The sequence below is a fragment of the Gopherus evgoodei genome, chromosome 1, assembly GCF_007399415.2.
Source record: "Gopherus evgoodei ecotype Sinaloan lineage chromosome 1, rGopEvg1_v1.p, whole genome shotgun sequence".
NCBI lineage: Eukaryota > Metazoa > Chordata > Testudines > Testudinidae > Gopherus > Gopherus evgoodei.
This window is the reverse complement of record NC_044322.1, coordinates 33,749,368-33,767,454: the sequence shown is the minus strand read 5'-3', so window position 1 is coordinate 33,767,454 and position 18,087 is coordinate 33,749,368. Positions and strand designations below refer to the sequence as shown.

General features: G+C 42.5%; 1 protein-coding gene across 1 annotated transcript in view; it reads right to left on the bottom strand.

The window, feature by feature from the left end:
- DDX10 (DEAD-box helicase 10) overlaps positions 1–18,087 on the bottom strand; it is a 354,057-nt gene that overhangs the window by 276,871 nt on the left and 59,099 nt on the right. Inside the window, exon 12 of the mRNA XM_030561169.1 lies at positions 10,638–10,726. Coding sequence (XP_030417029.1) covers positions 10,638–10,726 — 89 coding nt within the window. The remainder of the gene's footprint in view (positions 1–10,637; positions 10,727–18,087) is intronic.

Here is an 18,087-nt window from a genome sequence, read left to right as displayed (position 1 = left end):
GGTGTAAACCAATTAAGGTGGTGGGATATAATTGGTTAAATAACCATGTTGCAATGTGTTAAGATTGGTTAGTTAAATTTCAGTAAAATGATTAGTTAAGGTATAGCTAAGCAGAACTCAAGTTTTACTATATAGTCTGCAGTCAATCAGGAAGTAAGGGGGGGGATAGGAACAGGGGCTGGGGCTGGGGGTGGGGGAATTGGGATCATGTTTTGCTAAAGGGGGGAATGGGAACAGGGACACAGGCAAGACTCTGTGGTGTCAGAGCTGGGAAGGGGGACACTAAGGAAGTAAACTGGAATCATGCTTGCTGGAAGTTCACCCCAATAAACATCGAATTGTTTACACCTTTGGACTTCGGGTATTGTTGCTCTTTGTTCATGCGAGAAGGACCAGGGAAGTGAGAGGGTTAAGGAATAAGCCCCCTAACAGTAAGGTTCACACATCAAGAAGGATGTTTAACTACTGGAAAGGGTTCCGAAAACAGCTGGAAAGTCTGTCTTACAGTGAATGACTTAGAAAGCTCAAGTATCAGAGGGGTAGCCGTGTTAATCTGGATCTGTAAAAGCAGCAAAGAATCCTGTGGCACCTTATAGACAAACAGACATTTTGGAGCATGAGCTTTCGTGGGTGAATACCCACTTCGTCAGATGCATGTAGTGAAAATTTCCAGGGGCAGGTATATATATGCAAGCAAGCCAGAGATAAAGAGGTTGGTTCAGTCAGGGAGGATGAGGCCCTGCTCTAGCAGTTGAGGTGTGAAAACCAAGGGAGAAGAAACTGGTTTTGTAATTGGCTAGCTATTCTTTCTATTTAGTTTCCCAAAGACAAGGTTAAGACACAACCTACCTCACAGTCTACAAGTACTTACACAGAGAAACATTTCTGACAGAGCGTTTCTCAATCTAGTCCAAGACAAAACAAGAGCCAACAGCTGGAAGCTGAAGCTACATAAATTCAGGCACAGTTTTTTTTAAATGAGGGTAATTATCCACTGGAACAACTCACACCTAGGGATGCAGTAGATTCTTCATCATTTGACATCTTTAAATCAAGATTGGAAATCTTCCTAAAATGTCCTCTTGCTTAGCTACGAGATTTGAGCTTGATGCAGAAATTCCATCGCCTCCTTTATGCAGGTGGTCATTATGCTTGAGGACAGCTTTCAAACCTGTGACTCACCTCTTCACATCTAATCAGGACTCTGGCTTGCATTATTGCTCATCCCAGCAACAGCAGTCTCCAAAACACTTCCCATCATGCTGTCACTCCTCAAAAAGCTCATGTCTGTCTCGCTTACAGTCCTTTACTTTACATTTCTCCCATGCTGACAACAATCTGGTACACTGTCACCCTGGACGCTCAAAGTCTCCCTAAGCCTTTCTCCCAAGGTTTCTTCAATTTGTGTGTGGTTTTTAATCTGAGGAGGCAGGTAAGCATAAAGGCTGGTAATGTATAGCACACAACAATCTTGTAAGAAACATCATCTGAATCCATTCTTCAAGTTGTTAACACGAGAAGTTCAATAAATAAGCTAAATAACAGGATCAATAAAGGACAACCTCATCTCATACTCTGATGTCAGGAAAACTGGGATGACTTTTTTGGGAGGATGACTTAAGTGGAAAGTATAAGACTTTCAATCAGTTTCTAAAGGCAATGCTAAAACTGAAATTGAATTTCTCTGGTATTACATGCATGAAATCACATTTGACACAGTCAAAGTTTTCTCACCATCTAAAGATAACTGGGACAGCCAAACACCATCTATGCTTTGAACTGAACTGAGGAATGTCCTTAACTACCATCCTGAGATAACTAGTTCATTTCATAGCCAGGTGCCAATTATTTTTAGGTGAGATTAGGAAAGAAGGCCCTTCAGGAGTAACATTTAGGGGATTAAAAGCACGATGCAAGCTTTGTTTTTTATCCAAGCAAGCACCAGCATACAGCTTTTCTGAGCATTTCAAATAAAACCTAATAGAAACAAATATCCTCGGCTGCCTTAAGATTTAACATTTTGTGCTTACTGGAGTATTTGGAATTCAACTTAATGTGAAGATCCTGGGTTATGTGTGCTTCCATTGAAAGAGCAAGTTTAATAAACCACGATTTGGATTGAGTCAGAAGCTGGGCACAGTTCTCCTACTCTTCTCAAAAGAAAAAATGACCTTCCTCATGGATAGCAGTCTGGAGCCAGCCTACCCTTCATAAGAGAAACTGTTCTTGCACCAGATAAGTTTGTTGCAGACCTACCAAGCCAGGAAGGTTTACTTTTGTATTCACCATTACTTTATGTGACGTTACAGTGACATTGCTGCTTCCTCTGTACCTAGCAGATTTCTCTCTTCCTGCTCTGGATGGTGAGCTAGTGGTAAATCACTGGTGGCCATGGCTGCAGGAGTGCTAATATGTAACAATATTTCTGGACATTAGTTACCTTTATTCCAATGCTAAACTATTATATATAAACAGTTTACCAAGTAGCAGATATAACCCTTCAGAGAAGCTGACCTACAAAAAAAGAAAAAGGCAACACCTTTGTACATTACACTGGAATCTGTAACTGCAAAACAGAGGCAGAGGAACATTTAAAAATCTTGCAGAAATGAAACTTCCAGAAGAGAAAATACTATTTGCTGATCCTGCTTAAAACCTTCCCCATATAAGATTCCCCATAAAGCCTTTCCCCTTTGTATATTATTTGGCCCATGCAAACAGCTACATAAAAATGTTCTGAAAGGCAAGAGGAGCAAATAATCTGAAACTGGAAGAAATCAAATCATCAGCACCAGTGACACACATCTGAGTTAACTGACTATCCAGATGGTTCTGATTAATAACCAAACTGAACCGTGAAATTGTTTTAGCTGCATTATCTGTTTGATCGATCATTATCAAAGTAGTATCTTATTCACAATGAGCAATTGTGTCTATTCGGCTAAGAAGTTTTCTTAGCATCCTTAGGAAAATCATTTGCCCTGTCTACATTCCAGGTAGGAAATTGTTGAGCTCAAATAGCTTCTAACTCTTTACAACTAGCAGTGGACTAAGGCTTGTAATTACTATATCATAACTGAGTTTTCCTGAATCTAAAATCAGACCTGTACCTCTTTCAGCAATATAAATCCCTATATGGTTTGGGACTCATGCATTTTTTAGTGTATTTCTCTGTTAGCAGCATATCCCTGGAGCGCTCAAGTTTGCAGTCTCTAGATTGTGCTTCTCTAGAATTTTCTTTCCCCCTTGGTCCAACAGAACCTGAGCAGGATGATGGATAGGGTATGTTGCAAGGCCTGTTCAACTAGTGTTTTGCCCGGAAGATAGAGGTGAGAGCAAGTGAATGTGGGCTTTTTGCTTAGGAAATTTCCTAAGTAACAGTGTCATTTCAAAAGGTATGCATTTTTATATTATTGCAGTTACCTAGATAAACACATTGTGATTTATAAAATAAATGCTTCACTGCCTCCTCAAATGAGCCTATGAAGCAAGTAGAAACTGCCTGGATCCAGTACATTCTCTTTAGTGGTTTCCAAAAACTAACCCATATGCCAGAACTTCTACTTCAGGAAGTTGGTAGGCTGCAACTTTAGGTCATTTATGTAGGGCAGAGACTCCCAAACTTTTTATTTGCTGTGCCCACCGCGTGGAAATCCACATCATATGTGTGCCTCCCTTTCATCAAGCAGAAATAGCACCTTTGTGGATACCAGGAGTCCGGAAGCCCACCTCCCAGCCAGGGCACACCCAGGCAGATGGCCCCAGCAAGAGAGACAGCCAGGCCACGCCTCCCCATTTCCCCACCCATGGGAACCCCAGTCACCATCATCATTAGGCTCCTCCAGCTGCAGCACACCCACCAGTATCCGCATTCAAGAGCCTTTGTGGACAGGGAGGAACTACTTCCCAATGTAGCATACATGCACCAGCCTCCAAGAAGGCGAGCAAACTGTAATGCTCCTCCCCCCCGCCCCACACACACACACACAAATCCCATGCAGGGAGAAAGCATGCTCCCCTAGCTCCTTGCCCCTCCCTTCTCCCTGCTTCTCCAGCCCAGAAGCAGTAGCAGAAACTGGAACAGGAGAAAAAGCCAGCGAGTCAAGTCCTCACACACCCTGTTGTACCTCCCCAACCCCCACCCAGAGGGCACACCCTCCAGTTTGAAACCAGTGATGTAGAGTGTAATACTAAGTCTCTCTCCTATACTAGTACCTGGCAGCTGTGCTGGTGCTCATTGCCCATTCCTCACAAAGCTACTCCAAACTCCAGTGTCCACTGCTAGTTCAAATACTTAACAGCCAACTAAAGTGATGGGAACTGACTGGGTTTAGTTAAGGTCTTACTCTGGTAAATGGATGTACCTGTGCAAATGGGTTGAGACTATGTTTTCTAAACAGCAACCTATCCACTGATGGTCCCAAATGTAAAGAGAACGTTCCAACTTCTGTTTGCTGGAGCTATGAATGAAAAGAGTAGGCGACCAAGGAGCTGCAGACCCTTAGCTGAGAGCCCTGGACTCTGTGGCCTGGACAGATAGAAGGTTGCATCTAGAAATGTTCCCAGAACTACATTAGGAAGTTTCTCAGAAGGTAGATAAGTGACTGCAATGTGATGCCAAAAAAAGAGGCACATAATCAAATGTGGTTTTCCATCAACTCTTATGTGGATGATAATCTCTATGTTTGTCCTATGCCCAGTAATTAAGAACTGCAGAATTCTACAGCTGACACAAATTAATCCCTGTATTGAGAATTCACAGCTGTGAAGAAATGAAATAGGAGCTGACCCAGATACAGGCATGGTAATATTTACATCACTAAAGACACTTACTGCCTCACTGATAACAGAGAAATCTAATGCACCAACACTGGTGAAAACCACATTGTGCCAAACAATCAGGGTCAACATTAACACTTGTTATGCTGCAAATGGCACAGAAGCACTTGCAGGAGCACCATTCATCAGCGACATGCTGCCAGAATACTAACACGGGATTCCCTCAAAATTTTCTGGGTCAGTTAGCAATAAAGGTGCCCACTGGTAGTGAGTTAAGTGGTCAGTTGGGGACAGGAGTCATCTTTGTTTCATGAGGTGGACAGACCTCCAATAGCTCGTATGAGAGGCCGGGTCAAGGTACAGCTGATGCAAAGAGGAGAACAGAGCTTCAGGTTACCTCCAGCTCTTCAGGTCAGTCTGCCACTGGGTGGGCAGGCAGATAACTGTGGAGAAAGAGGTAGCATGCAGCAGCTACAGGACTAGTGCAGTGGGAGTTTGGCCTCACCTCCTCTCTTCCTTCTGCACATGCACTGCTGGATTTGCCAGTGAGGAGCTGGGCAGTGAGGACTACATGCTACATTCCCCACTAGATCTTCCTGGCCATGATGGGGAACATGCAATGGAAAAACTCCCTTTGCAGCAGCTGCTGTAGGATTGGCAAGCATACCCACAGTGCGGCAGATGCCTGCTCAGTCCCAGACGGCTGAAAATTTTAACAAACAGTGACAGCCTAAGCATTTCTGAGTAGGCCTAAAACTATTTTTGCTGCTCCTTCCATTCCGCAGCGTAATCAAGACCTTTCCACCATCACACAGAGACACCCAGGGCCAGCTTAAGCATTTTACAGAGCATCAAAAGCCCAAACTTAACTGCCTTATTTAACAAAGATGTATATATGAAGAGGGATTTTTAGATTTCCTCTCTCAGACACACCCCAACTCTAGCTTCCATCTGTCAAAAGTGAAGTCCAAAAAGTTTCTCCTCTTCACTCTGCCAGTTGTTTATACATCAGTCTAAATTTTCAAAAATGTCTTTGCAAGGAAGAGTGAAAGATGTGTTTAAACAAAAGCTGAAATTCTCATTCATTAAACTGAGGGTATGTCTACATAATGACTGGGAGACGTCTCTACTCAAGACAGCAGGTTAAAAATAGCAATTTGGCCAGAGCGGCAGAAAGGGCAGCATGGACTAGTGACCCATCTCTAATCCCATCCAACCCCCTGTGAACGCACTCAGGTGGATAGCTTGAGCCGCCACTCACGTAGCCGCAGCCACAGTACAGTCTTTAACATGCTAGCTTGGACAGAGTTAGAGCATACATGTCTACCCAGTCTGGGAATCACACCTCCCAGCTGCTTTGTAGACATACTCCTAAAGGCTGGCTTTGTCAACAGGAGGCTTGTGAGAGACTCCCTCCAGCTAATGACTACTGGTTGCAATGTGTTATAAACCAATAGCAAAACAGAAGATGATAAATCTCTAGAATATTTTGGAAAAAAATAAAACCTCTCTGCAGAGGAACCATTAAGAAGATGGAGAGAATGCCAGTTCACTATGACTACACAGTAGTGGGCAAAGAAACAATGGGCAATAACCTCACATTCAAACTGCCTAACTCCCACACGTTTGAATCTGTATACTATTTGCAAAATATCTGTCAAGCAGACAATAGGTCCTTCCAGAAAGAGAGAATACTTTTTTATAAAAATATTTGCATGAGTTGAAGACAAACGAAGAGTTCCTATTCCAACTTTGCTTTGAATTTGTATGTATGCACTCACACACAATATGTAAGTAGTGGGGGTCAAGACCTATGTGCAGAGCTTTTCAGAATATTGAATTTTGCAGGACATTATGCATTTCAGACAAATACAGCTGCCTGTCCATTGTACCATCCAGTCAGGTGCACTCAGTTGGCAGCCAGAAGACTATGAGTTTAAGTCTCACATCTATTGATTTCTGTTGTATTGTCATACACTTGACAGTCCTTATTGAACAAGACTAAGAACATACCCTAAAAACCAGGCAAACATATTTTCCCGGTTTTACAAATAAATTACGGAGGTTGTACACGGTCAAAACTGGCAGAGTTGGGAATAGAGACTGATATTCTAATACAGCTAATCCAAATCTTATCCACTCAGCTGCACTGCCTCGAATGTCAAACCTACGAACTTGGGTATCCTGCCTCTGAAGCCAGTCTAATCCCCAAGACTACACTCCTCTCCCAAAAGTCAGCCACTCATAGCACAAAAATGGGTTGCCATTCCCAGGAGATTACACAAGTCTTCATATATAGTCCCTCACCTTTCTTACACACTTTGATCAGCAATGAACTATCAGTGCTGACATTTAAATTATCCAGTTCTGGGCCTCATGCTTTGAGAGAGATGTGGACAAATTGGAGAAAGCCCAGAGGATAGCTACAAAAATAATAAATGGTTTAGAAAACTTGACCTATGAGAAAAGGTTAAAAAAACTAGGAATATTTATTTTTGAGAAAAGAAGACTGAGTGAGGCCTAGTAACAGACTTCAAATATGTTAAGAACTATTATAGAGAGTATAGTGATCACCTGTCCTCCATGTCCACTGGAGGCAGGAGAAGAAGTAATTGGCTCAATCTGCAACAAAGGAGATTTAGGTTAGATATTAGGAAAAACTTTCTAACTATAAGGATAATTAAGCACTGTAATTGACTTCCAACGAGGTTGTGGAATCCCCATTACTGGAAGTTTTTAAGAACAGGTTGGACAAACACCTGTCAGGGATGGTCTAAGTGTATTTTGTCCTACCTCTGTGCAGGGGACTGGCCTGGATGGCTTCTCAAGGTCCCTTCCAGCACTACATTTCTAAGATCATTGGGCATATGAGTAAATAACCCACTGAAACAAATGGGGAAGCTGATACCTCCCCAAGTTTGTTTCATCATATCTGCAAAAGCAGGCATGTATCAGTTAACTTGGAATGTGAGTCAAGCACATCTACACAACCATTATGACTAAAGACCTACTTTTCTTCTTTTAAATCAGAAGAGATTCTGGAGAACGAAAGGGCAGCATCCAAAGAAAGTGCATCAAGTCAGAGACTTGGTTCAACATGTCCCAATATGAGCCTGAGCTTTAATGTAAATACAAAGAGTTTAAAACTGGTCAAGACCTCAGATAGCGATGACACCGATAACTTCATGCTAAAAGGAATAACATTTCAAACACCCTATTCTAGAGTGTCATAGTCCCTTTTGTCACACCCACAGGCATGGCTCACCAACTAGAGTGACCCTCATTTAAAAGGCATTTACCTTCAAGGAACAATGCCTCCATTACACTCAAAAACTAAGCTACAATGTATCATCTTCACACTTAATATATTACACCCTCTTTTTCAGGCAATAGACTCAAAAAGGACAGTCACAATAGGAGCTCATAGATTCCAAGGCCAGAAGAAACCATCACGATTATCTAGCCTCCTGTATAACAAGGACATAGAACTTCCCTTATAGCTTATCTTTTAGAAAAGCTTCCAATCTTGATTTAAAATTTGTCCATAACGAAGAATCCATCATAATTCTTAGTAAATTGTGCCAATGGTTAATTACTCTCACTGTTAAAAATATATGCCTTATTTCCAATCTGAATTTGTCTTCCTTCAACTTCCAGCCATGGGATTGTGTTATACCTTTTTCCTGCTAGACTGAAGAGACGACTATTAAATATTTCTTCCTGCCATAGGTACTTTTAGACTATAATCAAGCCACACCTAAAAATTCTCTTTGTTAAACTAAATAGACTGAGCTCCTGTTGGGCTTCCCACACGACCTTTTCCATTTGGTTCCTAAGAACTCAGTTTTCCTCCAGTCTCCTCATTCAGATTCCATTATCTGGCTTACAGCAAAGCTATGTTAACTTGATCAGACTCAACCATAAGGGTTGAGTATAGGGCCTAACACATATCTAAAGTTACACAGAAAACCTTTTCCTTTACAGAAATTTACACATCACATTGCATTTACTAGGCATTGTATCACATGTTCTGGGATTGACTTGGTTACTTTGTAAGAACCGACCCTTGCACATCATATTATGTCCACGTACCATCCATGTACGAGTTATTCTTTACATCATCTTACATTCCAGGCTTATTTTGTCCATTGTAAATGGTTCCTTGGGTGTTCCCCCTTATCTTAGCTAGTACCAGACATCGTCTTTTAGCTTACTGGCCCACTTACCTATCAGTTACACAGACATTTTGCTTCCAGTCTGCTGATCTATTTCCTCCAGTCTGCTGATCTATTTACCTCCCTTATTTCTGTCTCCCAAGAAATGAGGTCTTACCCATGTCTAATTACTCACGTTAAGCCAGGCCTACAGCTCCTTGAGCCTATCACTGTAAGACATGTTTTCTAATCATGCTCATGGCTTTTCTCTGAACCCTCTCCAATTTATCAACATCTTTCTTGCGTTGTGGGCACCAGAACTGGACATAGTATTTCAGCAGCAGTCCCACCAGTGCCAAATGCAGAAGTGGAAAAAAACTCTCTACTCCTACAAGATTCCCCGGCTTACGTATCCAAGGATCTCATCAGCCCTTTTGGCCACAGCATTGCACTAAGAGCTCATGCTCAGCTGATTATTCACCATGATCCCCAAATCTTTTTCAGAGTCACTGCTTCCCAAGATAAGAGTCTCCCATCCTGTACCTATGGCTTACATTCTTTATTCATAGATATGTTCATTTACATTAAGCTGTAATAAAAACGCATATTGTTTGCTTGCATCAATTTTAAAAAGCGATCCTCACCACTTTGTATCTGTGACCTGTTCTCTTCATTATTTAACTTTCCCCCAATTTGTGTTATCTGCAAACTTTAATCAACGATGATTTTGTGCTTTCTTCCAAATCATTGATTAAAAAAAAATGTTAAATAGCATGGATCCAAGAATAGATCCCTGCTGGAGCTCACTAGAAACACCCCCATTTGATGGCGATTCCCCATTTGCAATTACAGTTTTTAATCATTTAATGTGTGCCAGGTTAATTTTATATCTTTCTAGTTTTTTTAATCAAAATGTCATGTGGTACCAAGTCATATGCCTTACAGAAGTAGATTACATCAACACTATTACCTTTATCAACCAAACTTGTAATCTAATAAAATAAAAGTATCAGGTTAGTTTGACAGGATCTATTTCTCATAAACACATGCTGATTGGCATTAACTATATTACCGTCTTTTAATTCTTTATGAAATTGAGTCCCATATTGGTACTCCATTATCCTCCCCTGGTCTGATGTCACACTGACAGGCTTACAATTATCCAGGTCATCCCATTTATCTTTTTTAAATATTGGCACACCATTAGCTTTCTTCTAGTCTTCTGGTAATTCCCTGTTTTGAAACTTACTGAAAAAAATCAACAATAATGGTCCAGTGAACTCCTCAGACAGCTCATTTAAAAAACTTTTGTGTGGAAGGTATCTGGACCTGCTGATTTAGAAATGTCTAACTTTAATAGCCTCTATTTAACATCCTTCTGAGATACTCTAGGCTCAAGGATGTCATTGACAGAGGGAAAAAATCCCATTACTTCTTGCTTTTGTATCATGTATTACAATTTTTGTCTTTACTGCAGTAAGTTATTATCTTTATGGAACAATGTACAATTTACATAACATTTTCCCTACAATGTGGGTCTACAAAAATGTTCAAAAACTACATGAGTAGGAAAATGTTACAAGACACATCAAAATTAGAATTTTGAACATGGTAAAATGACTATTTAACACAAAGTTGAAGATATCAGGGAAAAAAGGTAAGCAATTCGCTTTCAATACTGTACTTACTATAGACAGTACTTACTGGGCATATTCTGCTAGAGGTAACTTAAAGACATCAAAAACTTCTTTGTTCTTCATTAGGTAGACTGAACGCAAGTAGGATACAAAACACTGAAAGGAGAAGAAAAAAGTGTTTTAAAAACAGAAAAGAAAAATGCTCTCATTCAATTAATTGTATATTAACATTACACCATATGGCTAACCAGAAAAAAAGTGGAGAATTCTAATACTGGTTTTGTCTAAGAACTTATTTATCCACATAGTTTCAACAAAAGAACCTCTATTATAAGCTGATCTAGTTCTAATATTTCAGTACTTCATTCAGAGCAGCCGAATTGGCACATTATTCTAATGGTGTGTAGTGTTAGCTTTGCTAGTCACAAAATACTCTTGTGAGGGGAGCTAGAAAAAGGAGACTATTGCATGTATTACTCAAGAGCTGGGAGGGGGAAAAAAATGAAGTTATTGGACTAGACTATCTCAGTTAAACCAATGTAAAGATCTCCAGCAGTGACATAGTATGTAGCACTGGAACTTGGCTTTTTTTTTTTTTTTTTTCCATTTTTCCTACCATCTCAAACTTTTAGTCTGTCCACTTATTTCATATTGCTTCCTGCCCCCATCTTATTAAGTACACTTCTCTCACTTGCCAAAATCACCTCTCCTTTACTTCTTAAAATTTAAGCTCTTTGGCTCCATCCTTGGAAACCATCTTTAACAACCAGTAGAATTTGTTTTATGGGAGGTTTTTTCCTCCCTACTGATGAAACAACCTTTGCTGCAGATTCTGCTTACAGCTTTGTTCTATCCAGACCGCAATCAAAAACTAGAAAAATCACTGCTATAACACTGGGCAGCCTGCATTGGCAAAGCAGAAGAACACTGATAACTCATGTGTATCACAGAGTAAATCATTGTTTATTCCAGTGTAACCATTCTGTTATTTTTGTTTTGGGGCATCACTTGAAAAATTATATGACTGTCTCTTCTTTGTTGATTAATTCATGGAATTCTGAGGCGGCCTCCTGTTGTCTGAGATACAATAAAGCAGACTTGACATTTTCTACCCCCCAATTTAAAAAATAACCAAAACTTTAAATCTATTCAATAACTCAAAACTCAGTATATACACTTTGACAAATGGACTTAATTTCATCCCCACAGAAATGTTGAAGGTAATATGGTAATTTCTCTGATGTTTTGCAGTATTAGCAGAATTTAATCTTTTGGTTTTGCTTGTACATGTACAAGGATTCAATGCAGCAAAGGAAAGGTTGAGCTGATCTTCACTAAATCGTAGTTTGTAACATGAGCAAAAAATAAATAAATAAATCTGAGTATCACTCTAGAACGGGATGGGCCTGCTGGCCTGCCACGACTAACATTTCTGTATGGCCTCTTCTGCACCCTCGTGATCTCTGAGTTAGGGTTGCCAGAAATCCCGCGCTCAGACCCACTGCCTGCCTCCCTCCCCCAAGAGGTGCACAGAAATATGCCAGCAGCAGCCGGCCGCAGCCACTTCTGGGAGCAGCATGGGGCCATGGCATGCAGGCAGCCTGCCTGAGCACTGCTGCTCTGCCAGCCAGGAGCCACCTGTGGTAAGCGCCTCCCGGCCAGAGCCTGTACTTCACACTCCCTCCTGCACCCAAACTCCCTCCCAGACCCTGCATCCACTCCATTAATATAGTAGGAATGTGCAGTTCGTGACAACGTACCAAAATTTGTGGAGTGGCCCCACTGTGAAAATTATTACCCACCTGTTCTAGATCTTCCTATTTAAGTGCAGTGGTCCAATAATCCTATAACCTATTCTTTGATTTGAGTCCCATTCAGTACACATTTTCCTGAGTCTCAAGCCTTGCTCATTCACTAGGTGGACACAGTACACCTAATCTATTAGGAGCATAAATTGCAAATTCTTATATCATCATATACTGGTGGCAGAAGAGTAGCTAAGTAATTGCCACCCAGAGTCTCTACAGTATGAAAATGTTTGGAGTGGTTACTACTTTATATTTAACTATTAGTAAGGCTAAGATTTTGTCATGGATATTTTCAGTAAAAGGCATGGACAGGTCACAGGCAATAAACAAAAATTCAAAGAAGCCCTTGACCTGTCCATGACTTTTAATAAAAATATCCCTGACAAAATGAGGGAGGAAGGACGGTCCAGCACCTATAGCTACTGGGGCTCTGAGGGCTAGACAGCTTCTGGGAGCTCTGGGGTCCCCCTGCTGCCCAGTAGCTGGGACGTGTGGGGGGGGCGAGACGCGAGTCTGCCGCTGACAGCTTGGGGCTGACATGGAAAATGTCACAGAGATCTCTGGAAGTCAAGGATTCTGTGACTTCTGTGATATAATTGTCGCCTTAACCTTTTTTTTTTTTTTTTTTTTTTTTTTTTAAAGGGGGGAGGGATAGCTCAGTGGTTTGAGCACTGGCCTGCTAAACCCAGGGCTGTGAGTTCAATCCTTGAGGGGGCCACCTAGGGATCTGGGGTAAAACTCAGTACTTGGTCCTGCTAGCGAAGGTGGGGGCTGGACTTGATGACCTTTCAAGGTCTCTTCCAGGTCTAGGAGACAGGTGTATATCTCCAATTATTTATTTTATTAGGGCGTAAATCACATGCAGTTCTAGTAGCATTATTTCTTAACATTTTGTTAAAGATTATGGAGAGGGAAGAGCAGACTCCCCAACTCTTTCACCCTTAGTGGCAGAACATTTCTTCACATTGGCCTGTGTGAAGTGTGTTTTTTCATCTGCTTGGTAAAAGTCAAATGTAAAGGGGAAAAAAAGGAATGTGTGCCCATTTCTTCATGATTCCTAGACTTTAAGGCCAGGAGGGACCATCATGATCATCCAGTCTGGTCTCCTGCACATCTCAGGCCACAGAACCTCACACACCCACTCCTGCAGTGGGCCCATAATCTCTGGCTGAGTTACTGACGTCCTCAAATCTTTATTTCAAGACTTCAAGTTAGAGTAAATAGTGGATTCTCTCTCATTCAAACCAGCAAGTGAGCTGTGCCCCATTCTGCAGCAGAATATGAAAAACATGCACTGTCTCTGCCAATCTGAACGGTGGGAAAATTCCTTCTGGACCCCCAATATGGTGATCAGTTAGATCCTGAGCATGTGAGCAAGACCCACTAGCCAGACACCTGGGAAAGAATTCTCTGTAGTAACTCAGAGCCCTCCCCATCTAGTGTCCCATTTCCAGCTGTTGGAGATGTTCCTAATAGCAGTTGCAGATGGAGTACATGCCATTGTAAGCAATCAAATCACACCATCTGCTCCACAAATGTATAAAGCTCAATCCTGATGCCAGTTAGGCTTTTTTACCCACACTGCCCCCCTTGGATGGCAGTTCCAGAGCTTCATTACTTTGATGGTTACAAAACCTCCATCTAATTTCAAGGCTAAACGTGTGGATGGCCAGTTTATGTCCATTTGTTTTTGTGTCAACATTAGCCCTTACCTTAAATAACTCTTCTCCCTCACTGGTATTTATCCCTCTGATATATTTATTAGAGAGCAAATCATATCTCCCCTCAGCCTTCATTTGGTTAGGCTACACAAACCAAGCTTTTTGAGTCTCCTTTCATACGGCAGGATCTCCATTCTCCTGACTATCTTAGTAGCCCTTCTCTGCGCCTGTTCCAGTTTGAATCATCTTTCTTAAATATGGGAGACCAGAATGCCACTCAATATTCCACATGACATCTCACCAGTGCCTTGTATAATGGTAACAATACTTCCACATTGCCACTGGAAATACCCAACCTGATGCATCCTAGGGTTGCATTAGCCTTTTTCATGGCCACATCACACTGGCAGCTGATCCTGTGATCAGTCAAAACACCCAGGTCTTTCTCCTTCTCTGTCACTTCCAAGTCCTCAGTTTATAGCAAAAATTCTTGTTAGTTCCCAAGTGCACAACTTTGTACTATTAAATTTCATCTCATTTCCATTACTCCAGTTTTCAAGGTCACCCATATCTTCTTATATGAAATTCTGGTCCTCCCAGCTTTCGCAATACCTCCCAACTTTGTGTCATCCACAAAATATATTAGCACTCACACTTTTTGCATCAAGATCATTAATGAAAACATTAAATAAGATTGGCCTGTGATTGATCCTTGTGGAAAGCCACCCTTTGCTGTCATTAGTTGGACCGTAGCACTGAACAACATTCATCTTAATCCTCTTCATTTTAGTTCTGAAGGATGCTGTGATGATCCTGGGACCATGTGCCTCCCAACCAATCAGTGCTCCCTGTGCCTGCTTGGACAACATGAAGCCTACTCCCTGTGTGTGGGGTGCAGATCCACAAGAGATACCTGGGTATCACCAGCAGGCATGACAGAAAATCAGATCGATCATGTCTGCATTAGCAAGAAGTTCAGAAGATCCTTGCAGGACGTTAGAGTTAGAAGAGGAGCAGACGCAGCATCCGACCATCACTTAGTGGTGGCCAGATTGAAGCTGAAGCTGAAAGAGAACTGGATAGACACGTCAGACAGAAGAGTGAAGTACAACGTCAGCCTTCTGAAGGACCATAAGACCAAGGAAGATTTTGGACTGACGCTGAAGAATAAGTATTCAGTATTACAGGATCGGTCTGAGGAAGAGGAAGACAGTGTACTAAACAGATGGCAGAAAGTGAGAGACACACTTAGGTCAGTATGCCAGGAAGTGCTTGGAATTAAGAAACACCAGCAGAAAGAGTGGATCACAGCAGAGACCTGGATCAAGATAGAAGACAGAAAGAAGAAGAAGGCAGCAGTCAATAACAGCAGGACTAGAGCAGCAAAGGCCAAAGCTCAAAAAGAGTATGCTGAAGCCCATAGAGCAGTGAAGAGGAATATCAGGAAGGACAAGAGAGAGTATGTGGATGAACTGGCAGCAGAAGCGGAGCAGGCGGCATACAGCGGTAATATGAAACAGCTGTATGATACTACCAAGCGACTGTCTGGAAAGTTCAGCAAGCAGAACGTCCTGTTAAAGACAAGCAGGGAAAGTCTATAACAGGAATAGAACAACAGATGAACAGATGGGCGAAGCACTTTGAGGAACTCCTGAACAGACCAGCACCACCAAATCCACCAGATATCAACCCAGCCAATGAGGACCTCCCAATTAATTGCAATAAACCAACCAGAGATGAGATCAGAAAAGCCATCACCATGATGAAGAATAGGAAGGCAGCTGGACCTGATGACATCCCAGCAGGGGCCCTGAAAGCAGACCTGGATGCTTCAGTGGAAATGCTGTACCCCTTCTTTGAGAAGATATGGGAAGAAGAAGTGATTCCGGTAGACTGGAAAGAGGGATATCTCATCAAAATCCCCAAGAAAGGAGATCTTAGCAACTGTGCCAATTATAGAGGAATCACACTCCTGTTGGTGCCAGGGAAGGTCTTCAACCGAGTCCTCTTAGAGAGAATGAAGGATGCCGTCGATCCACAGCTATGAGACGAACAGGCAGGTTTCCAGCAGAATAGATCATGCACGGACCAGATAGCAACGCTTCGCATCATAGTCGAGCAGTCTATGGAGTGGAACTCCTCGTTGTACATCAACTTTGTTGATTATGAGAAAGCGTTCGATAGTGTGGATCGAGAGACCCTCTGAAAGCTCCTTCGGCCCTACAGCATCCCAGCAAAGGTGGTCAACCTGATCAAGAAGTCATATGACGGTATATACTGTAGAGTGATCCATGGAGGGCAGCTTACTAACAGCTTCCAGGTGCAAACTGGAGTCAGGCAAGGATGCTTGTTGTCACCATTTCTCTTTCTCCTTGTCATCAATTGGATTATGAGGACATCCACTTACGAGTGTAGGAACGGAATCCAATGGACGTTGTGGACCCAGCTCGATGACCTGGACTTTGCTGACGACCTTGCACTCCTTTCGCACAGCAAACAGCAGATGCAAGAGAAGACCAACATAGTGGCAGCCACGTCATCACAGGTTGGCCTCAACATTCCCAAGGACAAGACCAAGATCCTTACGATTAAATCCATCAATAATGACCCAGTCACACTGAATGGAAGCCCCCTGGAAGAAGTGCAGTCCGTCCTTCACCTACCTAGGTAGCATCATCGACCAGCAGGGTGGCACAGACGCAGACATCAAAGTAAGGATTGGTAAGGCAATAGCAGCTTTCTTACAGCTCAAGAACATCTGGAGCTCCAGAGAGCTGTCTTTGGCGATAAAAATTCGACTGTTCAACTCCAACGTGAAATCAGTCCTACTGTATGGAGCTGAAACCTGAAGGACAACCAAAACAACCATCAGGAAGATCCAGACCTTCATTAATAGCTGCCTCAGAAGGATTCTCCAGATCCGCTGGCCAGACACCATCAGTCACATCCACCTCTTGGAGAGGACCTGTCAACTCCCAGCAGAGGAAGAAATCAGAAGGAGAAGGTGGGGTTGGATAGGACATACACTACGTAAGCAGCCAACTAACATCACCAGACAGGCCCTGCGGTGGAATCCCCAAGGCAAGCGGAAAAGAGGCCGTCCAAGAAACACCTGGCGACGTGACCTTCAGGCTGATAGCAAAAAAATGGGCTATACTTGGAACCAGCTAGAGCGAATGGCCCAGGATAGAGGACTCTGGAGATCTGTGGTTGGCGGCCCATACCCCGATTGGGGTGACGGGCACGAATGAGTGAGTGAGTGTGCCAACCTCCATCTCAGAAGTCTATTTACTTCCCTAATCTAGGTGGAGTCCATCCCATGAGAACAGTCCTCTGTGAATGTCTCCTAGTGGTCAAATATTCCAAAGCCTTTCTTATAACACCACTGCCTGAGCCACCTGTTGATCATCATAATCTTGTCTTGCCTTTGCTCTCCTCCAGACAGGTAGACTTCCACAGGAGATCACCTGTGGATTAGCCTCCATTTCTTTAAGCATTATCCCCAGCCTGGTGTAGTCTTCCTTGATGCACCTCATCAAGAATCTAGCAGTATCATTTGTTCCCACATGAAGGCTGGCTAGTGGACTGTTTCCTACTCCCATTAGGATCTTCTTCAGACTCTGGTATCTTAGCTCTCACCAGACAGCACACCCTTCTGTTCTACGGATCAGCTCTGGTGACAGAGCTTTCTGTTCTTAGCAGGAAGTCCCCAGTCACATAGACCGGACTCTTCCTAGTACTGGTACAATAATTCAACCTTCCCCCTTCTGTTCTTTCTGGTTGCAAGGTTTCTTTGTCTTTTGTTCTCACTTGCAGTCTTCTGTGAGTGATCCTCTGTCCTCCTGGAGCTCCAAACTTTAGCTACTGCCATTGTCCCTTACCCAATTCTTGTAGGACTGGCTATTCTTCTCTTCTTCCTTGCTCTCCTATGTTATGTTACTGCCTGTGTCTCCCCTTCATTTGCCAACTCAGTGAAATGGTTCCTCAGCTCTCTCCTCCTTCACAAACTGGTCTTTTCCTCTGCCTTGTTCTCACAGTCACTTGCTTC